The sequence below is a fragment of the Equus asinus genome, chromosome 7 (assembly GCF_041296235.1).
Source record: "Equus asinus isolate D_3611 breed Donkey chromosome 7, EquAss-T2T_v2, whole genome shotgun sequence".
Taxonomy (NCBI): Eukaryota; Metazoa; Chordata; class Mammalia; order Perissodactyla; family Equidae; genus Equus; species Equus asinus.
Window position 1 is genome coordinate 66,587,569 of NC_091796.1, and position 19,504 is coordinate 66,607,072.

Consider the following 19,504-nt stretch of genomic DNA (forward strand, 5'->3'; position numbering starts at 1 on the left):
TTATTGTTTTCTGTTGCTTTTTTGCTAAGCAAATCAGCATAGGAGAGATCTAAACTATATGACCTGGACGGAGTTCTACAAACTTTAAGCAACTAAATCAGTTTTTCAGCTGACTTTAATTTATATTGAATCTCAGTATTTGAAGCTAAGTAAGATTTTTATAGTATACATTTAGTCTTGGTTGAAATTTATAATGTGAAAATGTATTGTCTTTTAAATGGCGAGGCTGTTTTGACTAATGTGTACTGTGGTGTCTTGCACTATGGTGTGATCTCGGCATCAGGTTTGTTTTTTATCCTTTGATAGCATACAGAGAATCCTGATTCAGCCGCATAAGTAAAGCTCTAAATTAGAGCAGTTAATAGAAATTTCATGTGCGTTCTTTTTTCTTGGATTAGACTAAACTGAAGACTTAAAAGAGGAATAAGAAGAAATTTGATTGAAAGTATCTAACAAATACTCTTTCTAAGAGGTTAAAATTCAGACAGTAAGCAGCAAAAATCTAGAATAATTTATCCTAAAATTCAGAATAGTGACTAAAAGTATAAATACATGCCTTACATTTGCTAACCTGTCAGCACAAATAGAGTTTTTGTTGGTTTTAAACATGTAAATGTTTGTATATTCTTATCATTTCTCATTATGATTTTAAAAATACTTCATATTACCTGTTTATTTTGAAGCGTCCTCAGAACCCCTGGCGCACCTTCAGAGAGTCTGAAACCCTCTGAATAGAGTGTCTTTGGTTGAGCTTCACTTTATGAACTTAGGAGACTTAGTTTTTGGGAACTGGTTTACCTTAAAAAAAGTTTTGAAAAATTATTCATTCTTTGTTTTCTGTGTTTTAAAGATTGAATCTATTAGTCCTGGCGCTATTTAAGCGATAGAGGCTGGATTTGAGCCCAGATCTTCTACCTATAAGTTCAGAATTCAGTTGCAAATATCCTTGGTCAGGGTAAATAAGTTTTGATTTTGATTGTTGTACATAGGTCTATTTTTAGTGTTTATTTTCAGGGCTGGGTTACGTACAACTTATGCAACAATTGTATTCTTCTTTGAAATTTCCAGAGGGGTGGTGTTTGTTTATGTAAGTTTCTTTTATAATCATCTAATTTGGTTATTTAAAATTTTTTATCTATTTCATTTAGATATTTTTTGAAATTGGTTATTTTGACTTCTTCTCCTCAGAGTTATAGCGAATGGTTGCATGGATTTGAAACGAAGGCAAAAGAATGTGTGGCTGAAACTTCATGTTCAGAGGAGATAAAGGTTAGTTCAAGAGTGAAATATCTACTATATTTTAACCTATATTTAAAAAAGAAGTAAATCAGAATTTGTCTTTATGAACTTGGGAAAGAAAGGATATGTTATGAGTAGAATAACGCTCTTTTGAGAAAGTGTAAGGTGATTCCGTTTTCTGTAAGTGTGGGTGGGAATGCTGTAAGTCTTCCTGTAGTCAATTTGTGTACAAAGCTAATGTTTGCCGTTTCTTTGACTCTGTATCTTAATCATTTCTAAAACTGAATATTTAACTGTCTCTTACTCTCTTTTTAGCCTGGGTTTAAAAAGTAAAGATCAGTTGAGGTAGGTAGGCAGAAACTGACTGGTTTGCTAAAGCATCCCCAAATACATCATTTTAGGAGTGTTCAGAACCTGGGTGCATTTTTATCCTTGACTACTGAAATTTGAGAGATTAAACTTTCTTGAATCTCAAGTGGCATGAATAAAATCCCCTTTCCCATGTGTGTAGCATAGGCATTGTGTCCTTAGTGCACATGTGGGCCTGCTTTGATTTTACCATCCTACTTATGAGAGACAAGCCCCTTGATTATAAAGTTATGTATTGTATTTTGTAATGAGCAGACTTGGGGAGTTTTATTAGCAAAAAACAAATGACCAAAAAGATCATTGAACCTCTTTGGTACTTAAGAAGGTTGAAATGTAGTGTTTCATTATAAAATAGGTAGAAACCATTTGTCATACCATTAAGTACTGAAACAAATCTGAAGCACGAAACTTTCTGGTAAAACTAGAGAATTTTTCTTTATTTCCTTCTTTGCAGGTTCTAGAGCACAAGTTGAAAGAAGCCGACGAAATGCACACATTGTTACAGCTAGAGTGTGAAAAATATAAATCCGTCCTTGCAGAAACAGTAGGAAATGATTTTTAATCAACATTTTATTTTTAAATCATTAACTTAAATAGTTTATGTTGGGATTAAAACATGAATTTTTCAAAACACCTGTACTTTTGTGCATAGGAAGGAATTTTACAGAAGCTACAGAGAAGTGTGGAGCAAGAAGAAAATAAATGGAAAGTTAAAGTCGATGAATCACAAAAGACTATTAAACAGGTATTTAAAAAAGACACACTGAGAGCAGCGGTTCTCAAAGTTGGGCTGTGGACCAGCAGCAGCAGCGTCGCCTGGGAACTTGTTAGTGGTGCACATTCTTGGGCCCCGCCCCAGACTTACTGAATCTGAAACTGTAGGGCCACCAGTCTGTGTTTTAAAGAGCCTCCCAAGTGATTGTGATGCCCACCCAAGTTTGAGAATCACTGTTTTAGAGTGCGACTGGAGGGTGATGATGTAAAGTGCTTTGGAAGTCACAGAGCTGCTCACCGCATGATAACACGAGGCAGAGGATTTGGGCTTCAGAGTAAGTTCTGCAGCATTGATATGCGAGCCAGGATGTAGCACTCAAGAAAAAGTCAGTCTTCCTTCTCTTCATGGGACCTGAGTGTTACTGTGCAACCTTAATTTTTCTCCTGTTTACTTGGGTACGGTAAAGAGTGCCGTCTGTTACTCACTTGTTTTCCTGGGCCAACCTGTGCAGAAGTTAGAGTTGCTGGTGGTACTCTGGGTTAATACATTAGAAGATTAATTGTTAAAAGAATGAGACACTTTTTAGCTGGGCCTAATATCATGCAAATTGATAGAGATAGATTTTGACCATAATTTAAATCAATTAAATGTGACTCTCACTTTTAAGGTCTTTTAAAAATCACTGTGGCTTTAAATGAGATTCATTTTAAAACCTCTGAAGTGTCTGATTAAAATTCTATAAGATAGAAGTCTCTATATCCTTGATGGCTTACTTGGTCATATAATCGTTTCCCATTTCAGATGCAATTGTCATTCATACCTTTGGAGCAAGAGCTAGAGCGATTAAGAAGAGAAAATAAAGATATTGAAAATGTATGTTATTTCTTCATTTGACTTGTAACCCGGGGAGTCATTTTTAGCATTAAGGGTTGTCTTAAGATCTCTCTTGTAAGATTTCTGTTATTTAATGATGCAGTTCTTATGCCTTTAAGAATATCTTGGGTAGTGTTGTAGATGAAATAGTTTTATATTCATAAGTGTCATAACTTTCCATTGTGGGGAAGCATCATGAGAGGAAATCTTAAATGTTTTGTTAACCTTTCCTTCTTTGTTGTGTTGCTAGCTGAGAAGAGAACGAGAGCATTTGGAAATGGAACTAGAGAAGGCAGAAATTGAACGATCTACGTATGTTACAGAAGTCAGAGAGGTACTTACAATAGAATTTTTTCAACCTTGCTTCTCGGTTGAAGTTTATAACAGTGATAAAATGTTTCAGTATAAGTTCTTTGTGGCAGAGCTTCCGAGTAGCGTACAAAAACATGGGATATCATAAGGAGATCAACTTAAACTCTAAACTTCATTGCAGCTGAAAGATCTGTTGACTGAATTGCAGAAAAAACTTGATGATTCATATTCTGAAGCAGTAAGACAGAATGAAGAGCTAAATTTGGTAAGAAGCTTGTTCTCCACTGGGCATCAATTAGGCTCTGAAAACACTTGGGTTGACATGTGGAGAGACCATCCAAACTTTTTCTCCTTGCTAACATCTTTAGCTTGGCATTTTATAAGTTTAAGATAATCTTCATATTCTGATGACTCCTAAGATGATCCTTCTTTTCTTGACTCCTAAGATGATCCTTCTTTTCTTAGCTCCTAACAAAGGCATGTTTGGCTTGCAAATCTTTTTCAAAAACATCTTCCCTGTTCTATAAAACCTGATTTGTTGAACAGTATTATTTTCGGTGAATAATGAAGTGAAACAAACAGTAAAGATTGGTTGAGTTGTGAAGATTCTCTTCTCTGAGTTACCATAGTTAACGGGACCTCTCGTTTCTAATCTGGAAGGAGATTATTGAAGTTAAAGATACATACTCTTTATTCAAGGGCAGTAATCCAATCCAGCTGCTTCTTTGAACTGGTCTTTCTATAGATTGTAGAAAACAAAAAGCTTGTGAAATTCTTTATCATTAACATACCGTGTAAAGCATAGTAATCTTAAAACTATAGACCTAAAGATAAGTGAAGTTAGCCAGATGTCTTATAAAGACATAGAATACACTGTATTCCCATTCCTAAACTTCCTGGAAATTTATACTGATTATGACAGACTTAGTTGTCAGATAGATATGACTATCTTGTCAGATGTTTCGAACAATAATCGTGTCTTTCCATGATTTAAAAATCGTTACAGCATGTGATTAGATTTCCTCAAAGTATCTGAATTAACTCTGGGAAGATTACAGTAAGTTTTCTCCTTACTCATGGTTAACCCTGCAGAGTTGGGAATTTTCTTATTAGTACTGCTGTATGTACCAAAGAAAACCTCTCAACTCATTCGTTTCTGGTTAGTTTTCTGTGTTAGGGCATTGATTTATGGGAATCAGTTTGCAGAGTGGGGCTCTATGAGATGTACACACAGAGCCCTCCACATCCACATACCCGCTCTGTGCCCCCCTTTATCTTTGAAATAAAGTTTTTATTTTATTTACCTTCGTTTACCTTAGTTGACCCATTCCCACTGCAGTGTAAGACCAGTTTTATACATGTATTTGCTACACATTGCACAGATCAGGAATGTGATACGCCGCAGCTATAAGCCTTACTCTAGAATGTGTTTTTAAAAAATCGTTTCTAACTATGATTGTTGGAGATTTTACTTTCCATGTCAGTGCTTGGGGGCTGCCTCCAACAGTAGCATCAAACCCTCAGGATTATGCTTGAGTCTCTGTTCAGCTTTGTGTTTTTGCCCCTTGTCTTCTGTCAAGAGGCCATTCTGAGTGGTTTTTGTTTTTGTTTTTTTTGCGTTGAGTTTGTAATCTTTATTTTAGTCTTTCTGTTTGTTTGCTCAGGAAACTGTGGTCACATTTTAAGATACATTAAAATGGTTTTGTTTGCCTGGACATACTTTGTGTGTTCCTGGGCCACAGGAATAACCTCTGTGATATGTTAAATCAGAGTTAAGTAAGGAGCAAAAGCTGAAGCTTTGGGGTATTTAATTGAGTTCTCAAAATAAAATTTCCAAATGGAATGTCCCCCACTAATTCTCCTGTCAGTTGGAAATGTCAGTGTGTTATGTTCCCCCTTTGGGTCTCCAGAACTCTTGGGAATGTTATGCCTATGGGTGGAAGGCAAAAATCAACTAGGTGAGTTTAATAAGAAAGTTATTTTTTGTCAGTGTAGTTCATTTTCCTTATTCATATTTAATTGGAACAGTTATCAAGAGGAGAGGCATTATATATCGGCACTAGAGCTTTATAGAGCTTTATTATAACTATTTTCACAAGTTGGTTATTGAGAAGAAATCTTAAGACATTTCTTATTGGTATAATTAGGCCAGTGTGGTCTTGCACTGATCTCTTTAGTGAGGTCTTAAAGATTAAATTTTTTTTTTTTTTTTGAGGAAGATTAGCCCTGAGCTAACAGCAGCTGCCAATCCTCCTGCTTTTTTTTTTTTTTTTTTTTGCTGAGGAAGACTGGCCCTGAGCGAACATCCATGCCCATCTTCCTCTGCTTTATATGTGGGACGCCTACCACAGCATGGCTTGCCAAGCAGTGCCATGTCCGCACCCGGGATCCGAACCGGCGAACCCCGAAGTAGAACATGTGAACTTAACCACTGCGCCACTGGGCCAGCCCTAGATTAAATTTTTGAAGTTTTCATTTTACTGGGTTTGTAATTTCTGTTCAGTGTCTTTTAGAATATTATACAGTTGACCCTCTTAACTGAATTATATGGATCAAGAAAGCCTTTAAAAACTAATTAGTAAAATTTCTAATTACTTGCCTTTTAATTTAGAATAATTTAAATATGAATGAACTACTTTATGAATAGTGAATAGTAATACTTTAAAAAGGCATTTTACTGGAATTTGACTGATGGTTTTGTTTTTACATTTGCAGTTTTCTACTCTAAACTCGACTTCGTTTCCGTAGCTTTTCTTACAAGGTTTGGCTTTACAGACGGGACCCTCCACTGCTTAGCTTTCCTTTACATCTGGTGCAGCAAACTGGCTAATCTACTGTGTGTAATAACTGTTAGCTATCTCATTGTTTCTCATTTATTCTTCAGTCCTAGCAGTCTTAGCATAATCAAATAAGGATGCAAGTTAATTGTAGTGTTCCTTTATTTTTACAGTTAAAGACACAGTTAAATGAAACGCTCACAAAACTTAGAACTGAACAGAGTGAAAGGCAGAAGGTAGCTGGTGACTTGCATAAGGTAAGACTGCTTGTCCTGCAGATGCCATTTTAGCATGCTGTCTTGTGCCTTGAATCTTCAGCAGACACACTCCTAATTCTGGATTTGTTCTTTCTCATCATTAATTTGTTTATAAAGTTAATCTGTTAAATAGTTACATTTTTGCAACTAAACCTTTCTTGGCTTGTTTTCCCATTATTCTCAATTTGCTTTATCATTTATCACGTTTATGTAATTGATTGCTTTATAAAGTATATATTAAATTTCAAATTTAATTGAAGTTATTCTTTTTTAAAAATTGGGTTACATCCATATATTTTTTAGTTGGGATTTGCTTATGTAGTCATTTACAAAATATGTTTCTTTTGATCTTTATGGATCTAAAAGATACATAGACCTCTAATGTTTTAGGAATTTGTTTCTTTCATTTATTTCTTTGTGGACATACACTTTTCTTAATCTCATATAGAAATGGATGATCTTTAGGATTACATTTCTTATTCTTTGTGTTAGGTTGACAAGATATTTGTAATTCTGTTTGAGCTATTTTAACAATGCAATTCACGTGCTTATGTCACAGCTGCTTTAGAGTATGATTGTTTTTACGGGAGATACAGTTATTAGCAAAGCAAATACATGACTTTTTTAAAATTGAAAGAAATTGTTCTGTATGATTAAAGTTTTAAATTGTTTATGCAAAAGGCTAGGAGTCCACAGTTGCTTCAGATTATTTTGGTGTTATCGTTACCAGTAGATAAAATGTGAACTGAGGAAGTTTGTTTTAGAACTCAAACTTAGATACATGCTACATTGTCAAGGCTGAGCAATCTAATTTACTTTGATATGTGATTTTAATTTGTGGCCTCTGGATCAAAATATAAAACATGTGGTTTTAGCCTAGCGGTTTAGTTTCTCAGGAGGTAGTTCAAGGGTACTGAACAGGTGCTCAAAGATATGGATAATGCCATGTTATTTATGGCGGGTAAAATGGCAACAGTAGGTGACAGTGAACTGCCCCATGTCTATATAATAGAAATACTGTGCAACACTTGATTGGAAATGCACATAAATATTTATTGACATGAAAAAAGTTAAAATACTTAGTAAAGCAAACAGGTATAAAACAGCATGTATGTTAAAAGGCCATTTAGTTAAAATTTTCTGCCACTTTTCTGTTAGCCCATACATGTACAGAAGAGGAGTCTAGAGCAGGGGTCGCCGCAGAACCACACACTTGCATTGTGGTCACATAATGGCTTCTCTCACATGCTCTTTGTTTATTTGTTAGGTTAGCATAACCCTTTAAAAATGGAAAAGCTATTCTTAGCTTGTGAGCTGTACAAAAACAGGCCGTGGTCAGATTTGGCTGACCCCTGACCTAGACTAACCCTAACCTAAGTATCAACTGTGGGTATTTCTGTTTTTAATTTCTTTATACATTTTCTGTATTGTTTGGACTTTTTAAACAGTGAGCGTGTGTTTATAATTTGGTGGAGGAGGAAGCTGTTTTCATTTTGGAGAAAAACTTGAATAGATTGGCTTTACATTGTATTTTGAGAGGAGCTTTAATTCTGTATAAAATAAGTAAGAAAAATCACTCATTTCTTTCTTGCATGTGTCCATCAGTTGTCGTATTTAGAGGCCACCATATTGCTTTCCTTACAGGCTCAGCAGTCCCTGGATCTTATCCAGTCACAAATAGTAAAAGCTGCTGGAGACACTACTGTTATTGAGAATAGTGATGTTTTCCCAGAAACGGTATGCTTTTTCTTTAACCCCAGATCGCTCGGCTAATTACCTTGTAAGTTATGTGAAGAATAAAAAATGTACAAGATTCATCTCTGACTAAAAAAATGCCTTCATAATGAGCTGCCATCAGTTATGTTGCATTCTTGACTTAAGGTCGTCTTTTCTTTAAGATATCCTATCTCTGAAATGCAGTGCTTTTATTAATGTTTGTTTTCACTTCAACTTAGTGAGAAGTTATATTAACTTAAAGGTTTGTTTCAGGAGATATTATGGTATACTGCTTAAGTGTAGACTCTGTTAGATGGCCTGTCTTTGAATCCTGGCCTACTACTTTGTAGCTGTGTGGTATTGGGCAGATTCCTTAGCCTCTCTGTGCTTTAGTTGCCACATCTGTAAATGGGAATGATGACAGTTGCTGTCTTGTAGGATTGTTGAAAGGAATAAATGAATCTCTCTGTAAACACTTAGAATAGTGGGTAGCACTTAACAGCAGTGCCTAGCCACTGAGCAAGAGCTCAGTGTATGTTAACTGTTATTTTTGCTGTTGTTATGAATGTGTTCTCCTTTGGTGCCCGACACATTTTTTTCTGAAAGGAGAAATGGATATATATTTAATATTCATAGTCTAGATTTTTCTCTTTGTGGCCTAGTGACAATGTATATTAACAAAGCTTTCTTCGGTGCAGACTAATTTGACCACTAGGTAGCAAACGTTATTTCTCCATGTGGTTTTCGTTGTCGATTTTCATGCTATTTTTCAGCTTTGTTGTATTTAAAATAACAATAAAATGTTTTCTGTTTTGGGCTGCAAATGCCCTTTCCTTGTGTTGGAGGCCTTCATCTCTTGCATCTTCTTTTTAGGAGTCTTCTGAGAAGGAGACAATGTCTGTAAGTCTCAATCAGACTGTGACACAGCTGCAGCAGTTGCTTCAGGCGGTAAACCAGCAGCTCACAAAGGACAAGGAGCAGCACCAGGTAGCAGGTGAGGGCGCCTCGGTCACCGTCTGTCTGTGGTCACGCACGCCGTTTGTGTGCACGTGTGGCGCGTTCGCCGTGGAGACGCGCTCATTGCCGGTGCGAGGGCTCCCTTGGTCCCTCTCAGGACCCCCACACGATGGCTTCAGCTTTCTTGGAGATAGATTTCCATCTTGCACGTCTTTTGGTTTCGTAGCTTGCAGGGGAAAAAGAAACCTTTTATCTTAGCTTCTCCTCACTTTGTTATAAAGCAGTCTCTCTTGTAACTTGTTGGCCTAGGTTTTGTTCGTTTTCATAGTCTGCAACTGCTTCCTTAGTTTATCCCGATCTTAGTTCTGGTAAAGTACCTGTGGTTTATTTATTTATTTTTTTAATGACTTGGTAAAATAAAGTAAAAAAAGTAACACTTTTACTGAGGTAAGATGCTGAACTGAAAATCAAGTTATCACAATTTCTTTAAATTGGAAGCTGAGTTTTATTTAATTTTGCTTATAGGTGGTCAGAGAAATCCATTTTTAACTCTTGAAGTGAGCGTCTTAGTTGAAGATAAATAAACCCATTATTAACCAAAGCACGTTATGAAATTTTATTGCCCATATTATCTGGGAAAGCTCAGATTTGTTGGCATTTAAAAATGACTTCTGTTTCAGTGGTGAATGCGGATTGATTGATTGATTCATTGATTCCTGGGTCTTACTTGTTTTAAAAATGACTGACTTAAGTCATACTGCTTTGGGTAATTAGGATATTCTGATATGCACTGAATATTTCAGATATTCTTCTTTTGAATTTGTTTGCTCTAAAATAATCTTGGTGTCCTGGAGGTCAGTGGAGTGGCCTGTGTGACACAAAGGGACAGCTCATCAGTGGATTGTGCTTTTCCAGATGCGTGTTTCAGACTGTTAGGCTGTAAAGGCCTCAGGACAGGTTAGGAGTCCTGGAAGAGTGGGCATGGATTGCCATTGTGATTATAGGGGCATTCTGTCTACTTTCACAGAATGATCGTCCTCTGGCCTGCCTTAGTATGCGCCCTCCTTAAAATGCTATTTCAGATCAGTTACCTCTAAGAAGGCTTCCAGATAAAGCCAGCCCATTCTTTTTACCTTTCAGCAAAAATAATTATACTTTAATGGTTTATCTTTGGAAAGCTGACTTCTCGGTTGCCTGGAGTTAAACTTATGCCACATCACCCCCATTCCCCAAATTAGAGAATAACCTTGTTTCCTGCTTTGGGGAAAATCTCCTTCCCATGTCTTCAGCCCCAGTCACTTCTTTTTGGAGGAAGATTAGCCCTGAGCTAACATCTGCTGTCAATCGTCCTCTTTTTGCTGAGGAGGATTGGCCCTGAGCTCACATCCATGCCCATCTTCCTCTGTTTTATGTGTGGGACACCTGCCACAGTGTGGCTTGACAAGCACTGCATAGGTCTGCACCCGGGATCTGAACCTGTGAACCCCAGGCCACCGAAGCGGAACGTGGGAACTTAACCACTGCGCCACTAGGCTGGCCCAGTCCCACTCACTTCTCGCATACACTTCTGTTCAGTCTTGAAAACATGCTCAAATGTCTTATTTTAACCTTGTACTTCCTTCAGGTCACCACCCTAATTTCTGTATTTCACTGTTTAACAAAGAGTCTTAAAATAAGAAATTATTCTCCCAGTAGCTACTTCTTTACTTGCTGTTCAGCGCTCTAGAGCACTGAATGCTCTCCTACTCTGGCATTGCTTCTCTTCCTGCCCTTCCAGGGAAACCATTTTTTGCTGAGGTCAGTAGTGATTTCCTAATGGCTGGATGTAATACAGGCCCCTCCTTTGCATATAGGATACTGAAGTTGTTATGACATATGGTAAATATGCTGAAGTCAGTCCATAGGCCTTTGTGTTATAAGGGAAGGGCTTCATTTCCGAGAGCTTAAAAGATTGTAAGATGGCTTATTACTGCTTGTCTTCAGACCTCATCAGTAGTATCTCTCCAGCATCTCAAAGGTGTCTTTTAAGACTTTTCTTCCCGGACACATGGTCTGCCCCTCTTAAGTCTCATGAATCATTTTTAGCTTTCCTGTTTCCACATTTGCCTTAATTGTATTAAATTTGAGATGTGTACTGATCATTGGTAACAACATTTTTATTCACATTTTTTCTTTCTGATTTATAAAATTGTAGTAATTCGTTAAAATACATATACCCTGGCAACGCAGCTGAAACTGAACTGTTGTTTGCAGGCAGCTCCTCTAGGCAATCACGTAGCATTCTTTCATCAGCTGATGGACATTAGTCCCAGTTTGGCGAGGGACCAGCTGGCTGAGCGTCAGCAGTATATGGAAAGGGGTAGAGTGGACTGTGTGAAGATAGAGATTCCCCAGGCACCTGAGAACTCTTCCCTCGAGAGCTCTCCCCGCACTCGCTGAGAACCCTCCCACGGCCCCCGGGTTCCCACAGCTCTTCCCGAGGCCCTGTCAGGGTTGGTGTTGCCCTCAGGTTTTTAACTGGAGCCTTCATTTTTGCTCAATATATTCTCCCTCTTGTGAACTCTTAAAACTACTACTGAATGATTAAATTGGAAATTTAATTTCTTAATTGTCAGAATGTAGGTAATAGGTTATTGTTTGATGTCAGGAAACAGTTCTTTTTAGTATATATTACAAGTACGTATGGATTGTTTCAGATAACCATGTTCAGGAAGGGAAAAGCTGTTTGGAAAAGACAAAAGTGAGAGATGATGTGCAATGACTTAGTTTCCTAAATCCTGGTACATGGTACTTCGCATTGCTGAGGTGTGGGGGTAGGGGGATATCTTACATCCTCAATTTGTAAATCCTGGTACATGGTACTTAGCATTGCTGAGGTGTGGGGGTGGGGGGATATCTTACATCCTCGATTTGTAAATCCTGGTACATGGTACTTAGCATTGCTGAGGTGTGGGGGTGGGGGGATATCTTACATCCTCGATTTGTAAAACCTTAACTTTTCTTTTCTTTTGGAAGTCTTCCTACCCATCTCCTAACCTTCTTTCCCCTAAAAAAAGAAGGCTGTCATCCCCCTCCACCTCTTTTTTTGAATAAAGGTGATTTTTCTGGTAGACTGGCAACACTAGTATTTTATGGGATACTTTTATGTTCCAGATATCTGCTTCTCCTTATGTTTCATACTTGCTTGGTTTCTGAGCGTTCTGAGTGTGCATATCTGACCATGTCAGAACCTTCATGACCCCAGTATCTTAGTCTGTTCGGTCTGCTGTAACAAAAGTCCTGTAGACTGCGAGGCTAAAACAGCAGGCGTTTATCTCCCACATTTCTGGAGGCCGGCCGAGATCAAGGCACCAGCGGATTCTGTGTCTGGTGAGACCTGCTTCTTGGTTTAAAGATGGCCATCTTCCTGCTGTGTTCTCACAGGGCAGAAGGGGCGAGGGAGCTCTCTGGGGTCCCTTAACACTGGCACTAATCCCGTTCATGACAGTGGAGTCTTCCACAGGCCCCACTTCCAAATACCATTACACTGGGGGTTAGAATCTCAACGTGGGAATTTGGAGGGAACACAAGCATTCAGACCGCAACACCCAGGTTCCCTGCTCTTGGAGCCAGTGTGCAGGATCCTGTCGGGAGGATCCTGTCGGGAGGAGGAGGATTTTAATAGCTGACACTTGGTGAGTCTGCCTCGAGCATGAGCACGCTTCCCACAGATGCTCATTCATTTCATCTTTCCAGCAGCCCAGTGCCTGCAGTTGGTAGGTATTCTTATTCTTATTAATTTTTTTGTTCCTGTTTTACAACAGACCCAAAGAGGGTTAGCTTGCCCAACTTCCCCAGCTAGCAACTGGGTGAACTGGGAGTTAAATCCAGCTGGTCTGGGCCCAGCAGCTGTGCTCTTCCCGAGGCCTTTCCTACTCCCTAGCTCAGGCGCACTCTACCCTGCCCCTTCTTGTCACTGCTTTCTTCGCATTCTGTCTGATCCTTTGTTGCTGGCCTCGTACAGTTTCTTCAGTCAATTCGGACTTTTCCCTGAAGCGGGTATTTGGTTTGCCAGTGGTAGATTGGAGAGGCTCCTGACACTGTCCAGAGAACACGGAGGGGACGTTTTCTCCATGTGTTTGTGTGTATGTGCTCTCCCTGCTCCCTCTCATAAATAGTCTTTTATGATGCAGTTGCCCCCTGTTTCCGAAAGAAAATTCTTTTGTAGTGCTATTGAAGTTATAAGAGTGAACATTCCAGATAAACGCCAGCTTTTATTTCTACACTTTACACTTGACTGTTACATGGATCAGATTTTCATTTTCCGTAATGTGTGAACAGAGCACTTCATAGTTTAATGTCCCAGTGGACTATGTGGACTTTCTGGTCAGCTCTTAATCTTGCTGTAATTAGAGAACACGATAGCAAGTGATAACTTTGCTTTTTAGCTTTCTAATTGCTTCCTTTCCCCTCAACTTTTTATTTTGAAAAATTTCACGTAAAGAAAACTCGAAAGAATAGTACAACACACACTTTTACCTTCTTTGTCTCTGTATATGTATACATATTTTGTTGATGTCAAACCACTTGAAAGTAACTTTTTGGCTCTCATAACATTATCCCTGAACACTTCGGTATGCGTGTCCTAAGAACAGAGACATTCTCTTACAAATCCGTAGTACCGTTATCACATCCAGCAAAAGAAAGCGATAGTTGCATAATATCAGCCAGTGTGAAACGCATATTGAGGCTTCTCCAGTTGCACCCACAGTATCTTTGTAGCTGTCTTTCCCAGACCAGGACCCAGTGGAGACTCACATGTTGCATCTGGTCACGTCTTCTTAGTCTTCCAAGGGCTTTTGAAGTTTAATTTCTTTAGTCATTTCTCTGACTTGGAAAGCTTCATATGACTTCAGAAAATCTGTCTAAAACTTAAATTATTTATCCATGGGTGTACAGTTGTAATTTTCAGTCTCTCTTCAGTGGTACTCACTCGTCTCACCAGCTTCACGTTCTCTTGAGTAGAACTAATAAAAATGGATTCCAGTGTTGTTCGTTTAAATGTTTTCTAATAGGATTTTAAAATCCCTACATTATTCTCAATTTAGTCTGAGGTTTTAGGCTCACATATTTTAAAATTCACCTAAAAGCTTCTTCTGAACCCTCAGAGTTTTCTCTTATTTTTGATTACCATTAGTATGAAGCGCTTTGGTCCTGGTTGAAAGGGCCATGCTAGATCAAGAGGAATATGTGCTTTTGGTGTTGGACTGATGTCTTCTGATTGCCTTTTGTGTCTTTGTTTTAAAATGAATATCTTTCTTTCTGATCTTTTACAGAGTGAAGCAATTGGGAAACTGTTCATTCAAGGATAACAGAAGGCATTGTATTATATTTTGCCAAATTAAAGCCTTATTTATGTTTTCACCCTTTCTACTTTGTCAGAAACACTGAACAGAGTTTTGTCTTTTCTAATCCTTGTTAGACTACTGATTTAAAGAGAGAAAAAAAGCCAACTCTGTAGACACCTTCAGAGTTTAGTTTTATAATAAAACTGTTTGAATAATTAGACCTTTACATTCCTGACGATAAAATAAACATGTAATCTTTTATCTTATTTTGCTCAATAAAATTATTCAGAAGATCAAAAGTGGTAAAGACAAGATAAAATTTAACATTTTAATACTGATGTTGTACACTGTTTTACTTAACATTTTGGGGAGTAACTGCCTCTGATTTCAACTCAAGAAAACACTTTTTTGTTGCTAGTGTAATCGGATTTTGTAATGGTGTCGGTAAATAAAGGGATGCTTATTATTCACACTTGTTCCAATTTTCATTGAGTTTGAACAGATTTTATTAACACTACAGATCACCATCATTTAGAACACAATTGTTCATTGCAACCTTTGCGCAAGGGTAAGTATTGTTGCTTCTCCAGCTTCTCTCATTGGAGCTCTGGGTCTCCCTGTGGTTCTGTGCAGTGTAAACTGTGTCCAGGAGTTCTTGGGGCACGGAAAGGACGAAGCAGGTATTTAGCCTTTCAGACTCACCCCTCCTGCTTCAGGTAGAGGAGCTCTACTTTATTTTTACTGCTACTATTATTTTTTAAGTATAATAATTAACTTTTTAGTTTCCTTCTTATCGGGCAGTATGTTACACAGTGTTATCTTTACACGTGTTATCTTTTTTGTTCTTGAAAAAAGTTTTTTTTTTCCTAAATAATCGGATGAAAACACTGAGCCCTTCAGATGCTCAGAACCACTGACAGATACATTGTGCTCTTGAGTGTTGAAGTACCTGCTGGGCCATACTGAGCCACCTTGCTGTTTCAGTCATGCTTCTACCCTGGGGCCTCTCCACAGCCTGTTCTCTCTGCTTAAAACTCTCTTCGCTTGGATGTCAGCTTGGCTTGCTCTCTCACCATCTTGAATCTGCTTAAATGTCACCTTTCTCATCAGATCTTTCTTGACCATCCTGTATCCCACCTACCTTCCCATCCCCATACCTGTTTTTTTGTTTTGTTTTTGGTGAGGAAGGTGGGCCCTGAGCTAACATCTGTGCCCGTCTTTCTCTATTTTATATGTGGGATGCTGCCACAGCATGGCTTGATGAGCGGTGCTATGTCTGTGCCTGGGATCTGAACCCATGAACCCCGGCCGCTGAAGGGGAGCATGCAAACTTAACCACTACATCTCTGGGCCGGCCCCTCCCCGCTACCTGTTTTTGTCTGTAACATTTATAGTCTTCAAATATATCCTTGGTTACTCCCCATCCCCCCCAAGAAAGTAAGTTCCACGAGGGCAAGAATTCTCTCTTTTGTTCTTTGCTTTATCCCCAACCCTGAGAAAGTGCCTGACACTTAATTGTGCTCAAATATTTAAATGAATGAATGGATGAAATTTATTTTTATAGCTTGAAAATTATCTAAAGTCGTGCCTCCCAAACTTTTTACCTCACAATGTAGGCACCAAATAGTATTTCTAGGGTATGCTGAGATAAACTGAAGAGGCTGCTCACGCCAGTGACGGCTGGCCTGGGTGTTTGAGCCATCCCAGGCCTTAACCACTGGGAAATTGATCTGAGTGCCGGATACTGTATCATCATCTTCTCTCTCGTTTTCCTTTGCTATTGCCTGTAAAGATACTCATGTCTCTGCCACCTGAAAAAAGCAAACAGAAATTCCACCTTCTATCTTACAGCCTCTTCTTGCTACTCTCTTCTCCCTTCAGAGCTGAGTTTTTCAGAAGAGTTGTGTCATTGTGGTGTTTTTCAGCCTCCTTGTATGAATCTTAAAAAAAATAGAATAATTGCAAGAGACTTTGAAGACTCAGTCCAGTCTCTTACGAATTTGTGCCCCCTCCCTCAACATCCCAACCAAATACACATTCGTCTTTTTGCCTCTGAAGTGGCAGCAAGTTCACGACTGACTATTCCAATTTGGGACAGTTGTAATGGTTGATGGTTACTAAATTACATTAAAAGTTCTAGTCCTGTTCTTTGCATCAGTTTGTTCTACTTCTTTACTCTAGAATCACATAGGAAAAGCTGATCTCACTGCCGTTCAGTTATTCTTCAGATATGCCAGGATAGCTCCGTGCTCTCAAGTCCATTTCCCTCTGGGTTAAGTATTCTCAGGTCCTTAGTTGGCCCGAATGATGAAAGGCCAAACTAGCCCACTCGTCTCATCCATCCCCAGCTCTCTGCCTTTGCTCACTGGGAGCACTGGGAGAGGAAGGGAGCATCAAAAGAGAGAAGGAGTCCCGTGTCCTCAGTCTCTGTTGGCTCCCCTCACCACTACTGCAGCCAGTTGAGGCAGAAAGCCGCACGAATATTACTCAGATTAGGGAGAGCCTAAAGGGTGGGGAGAATGACTAGTGTAGTTGGGAGCAATCTTGTTGGTCCCCAAAAAGAGGGGAGAGATGTGGAAGGGAGGAGTGAGGGGTGCCTGTGAGGCAGGCTGTACCTGGAGGTCAGTGACTGCGTGAAGTATCCGGCTTGAGCACATTGCAGGTATTCCCCCCAACAGGAAGAGGTGGTGGGGTGTGCGCCTCTGGGCAGTAGCTGTCTTGCCCACAGAGAGTTCGAGCCAGGCCAGAGTTTCCACATCTTGCATCCCAGTGCAGACTGCTTTTGAGCACCACTTGTGGACCTGCCCTAGCTAGCACGTATAGGAGAAGCCGTGACCACAGAAGAGGGCTGCAGCTGTTCCCTCAGTCGGGTAACGAGGTGTTTGTCCTTTGATCTCATTTGTCATCTGGGTCCTGAAGAAGGGAGGGCAAAGGAGGAGTTAAAGAACAGACTCCTTGTTGCTGCCACCATGGCCAGTAGTGAAGCCTGAGCTGTGGGGAGGTTGGAGACGGGTTATTAAACCAAGCTGGAGTGGACTCGTTAATCTGGTTACAGGTCAGCTATGAGAGCTGCTTAGGGTGTGCTGAGGAGAAGAGGGAGGTGACGGCATGGTTGAAGACCATGGTCGGGGAAAGTGGGACCACGTCCAGGCTGTTCTACCAACTGGTTGATAGGTTTTTCTATTTCTTCTTGACTCAATTTTCCTCATTTACGCTTTCCTCGAACATTGGGCCATTTCATATTCATCGATGGAATTCTAGAAGACAGGTAACACTGCTTTTATAACATCACAGGCCAGAAATGTTTTTAAGTGATTTACTTATTTAATCCTCATCAGAATTTATTGAGGGAGTTCTTTTATCATCTCCATTTTATAGAGAAGGAAACTGAGGCACAAGGAGGATCATTACATTGTCCAAGGTCTCAGCTGCTAAGTTGGAGGAATCAGGATTCCAATCTCCAGCTTAAGCTTTCTGGCTTGATTCCCTTATTTAGATTGGTTCATATATATATTCACATATACGTGTGTGTGCACTTATATATTTTTATAATTTTAAAAATTACTGTATAGTTTTTTTTACCCTCATTTGTTCCTGATGTTAATATGCCTTCTCATTTTCTCCTGGTTGTACTTTCCGAAGGATTGTCAACCTTTGGTTCTCAAAAGTGTGGTCTGCGGAGCCCTTGGGCATCCCCAAGACCCTTCCAGGAGTCTGCAAGGTCCAAACTGTACTTTGGCGGTACGAGGATGTTACTCGCCTTTCTTGGTGCTGGTGCTTCAGCAAGAATCAGAGCAGCCACTCCAGAGCGGTTAGGAGTTACTGTGTTCATCACTGCTCACTCCCAGTAGAAACACTGTCAGAGACACTTAAGAAAGTCTTTTCTGATGAGATTGGTAGTGATACTGATGAATGTGAGTTTTTGATGTGTATAGTGAAATGTGTCAATATCTGGAACATCTGGATTAACTCAGTGATCCAGTATTTTCCAAACGACCAGTGCACAATGTTACAAAATCATGCCTCAGGTACAAGAGCAAGAGCAAGATAAGCTAAAGGATTTTAATGTATCAGAGTGCAAAAAGTTTATTGATCGGCTTTCGGGTTCCACACTGCAATTAATCTTTGAGAAATTACCTCGTGTTGAGCTTCGCTATAGTATCAAAGAATATCCAGTTGTCTGAAACGGCTACTGCTCTGTTTTCCAACAACATGTCTGTGTGAGGCCAGATTTTCTTCGTACACTTCAACCAAAACAACATATCACAACAGATGGAATGCAGGAGCCGATCTTCTACAAAGCCCGATAGTTAAAAGATTTGCAAACAGGTAAAGCAATGCCAGTCTTCTCACCACTCCTTTTTGGTTCATTTGTTTTGGAAAATGACAGAGTATTTTGTGAAAACGTGTTTGTTGTGTTGATATTTTAAAATAAAAAAATGGACATTTACAATTTTTCTTGATTTTAATTTCTAGTACATCGAATATTGATAGAAATAAAAGCGAAAGCTTTTAAAAGTGTAAACGACTTCTGAGACCAAAAATTTGAGCGCTACTGGTCTAGCATGTTGTTTTTCAACAGTTTTTAATTATACTGGGCAACTCCATCAGCACTTTTTTGTTGTATTTTGTTTAATTCATTTATGTTTTTATTTTCCTTCTCTTTCTTTGGATGTATTTTGTTGCACTTTGCCAACTTCTTTTCTTTGCGTTTAAATCATTAATTTTCAATTCTTCTTGTTTTCTAATAAATTTATTTTAGGCTGTAAGTTTTCCTCTGGACTTCTTTGTATCGCACAGATTTGATACGTAGGGATTCTGTTGTCTTTCACTTCTTAATTTTAAAAAGTCATAAATATTTCAACCATAAAGACAAATCATGGAAAAAGTAGAAAAAAACCTGTGTATCCCACTCATTATCAAGTATTAACATTTTGTTATATTGAGGTTTCTTTTAATAAA

The 19,504-nt window shown here is 38.9% G+C and overlaps 1 protein-coding gene across 15 annotated transcripts in view; it reads left to right on the forward strand.

Annotated features, from left to right (window-relative positions):
* The window catches only part of KTN1 (kinectin 1), a 101,547-nt gene extending 86,535 nt beyond the window's left edge, over positions 1 to 15,012 (forward strand). For 8 of the 15 annotated variants that reach the window (XM_044773630.2, XM_044773634.2, XM_044773632.2 and 5 more), the window contains 10 exons: positions 1,189 to 1,269; positions 2,063 to 2,152; positions 2,261 to 2,353; positions 3,125 to 3,196; positions 3,447 to 3,530; positions 3,690 to 3,773; positions 6,459 to 6,542; positions 8,187 to 8,279; positions 9,132 to 9,252; positions 14,531 to 15,012. In XM_044773630.2, coding sequence (XP_044629565.2) covers positions 1,189 to 1,269; positions 2,063 to 2,152; positions 2,261 to 2,353; positions 3,125 to 3,196; positions 3,447 to 3,530; positions 3,690 to 3,773; positions 6,459 to 6,542; positions 8,187 to 8,279; positions 9,132 to 9,252; positions 14,531 to 14,535 — 807 coding nt within the window. In that variant the 3' untranslated portion in view covers positions 14,536 to 15,012. The remainder of the gene's footprint in view (positions 1 to 1,188; positions 1,270 to 2,062; positions 2,153 to 2,260; positions 2,354 to 3,124; positions 3,197 to 3,446; positions 3,531 to 3,689; positions 3,774 to 6,458; positions 6,543 to 8,186; positions 8,280 to 9,131; positions 9,253 to 14,530) is intronic. The other 7 variants (XM_044773633.2, XM_044773636.2, XM_044773635.2 and 4 more) reach the window with 1 other exon arrangement.
* The last annotated feature ends 4,492 nt before the right edge of the window (positions 15,013 to 19,504 follow it).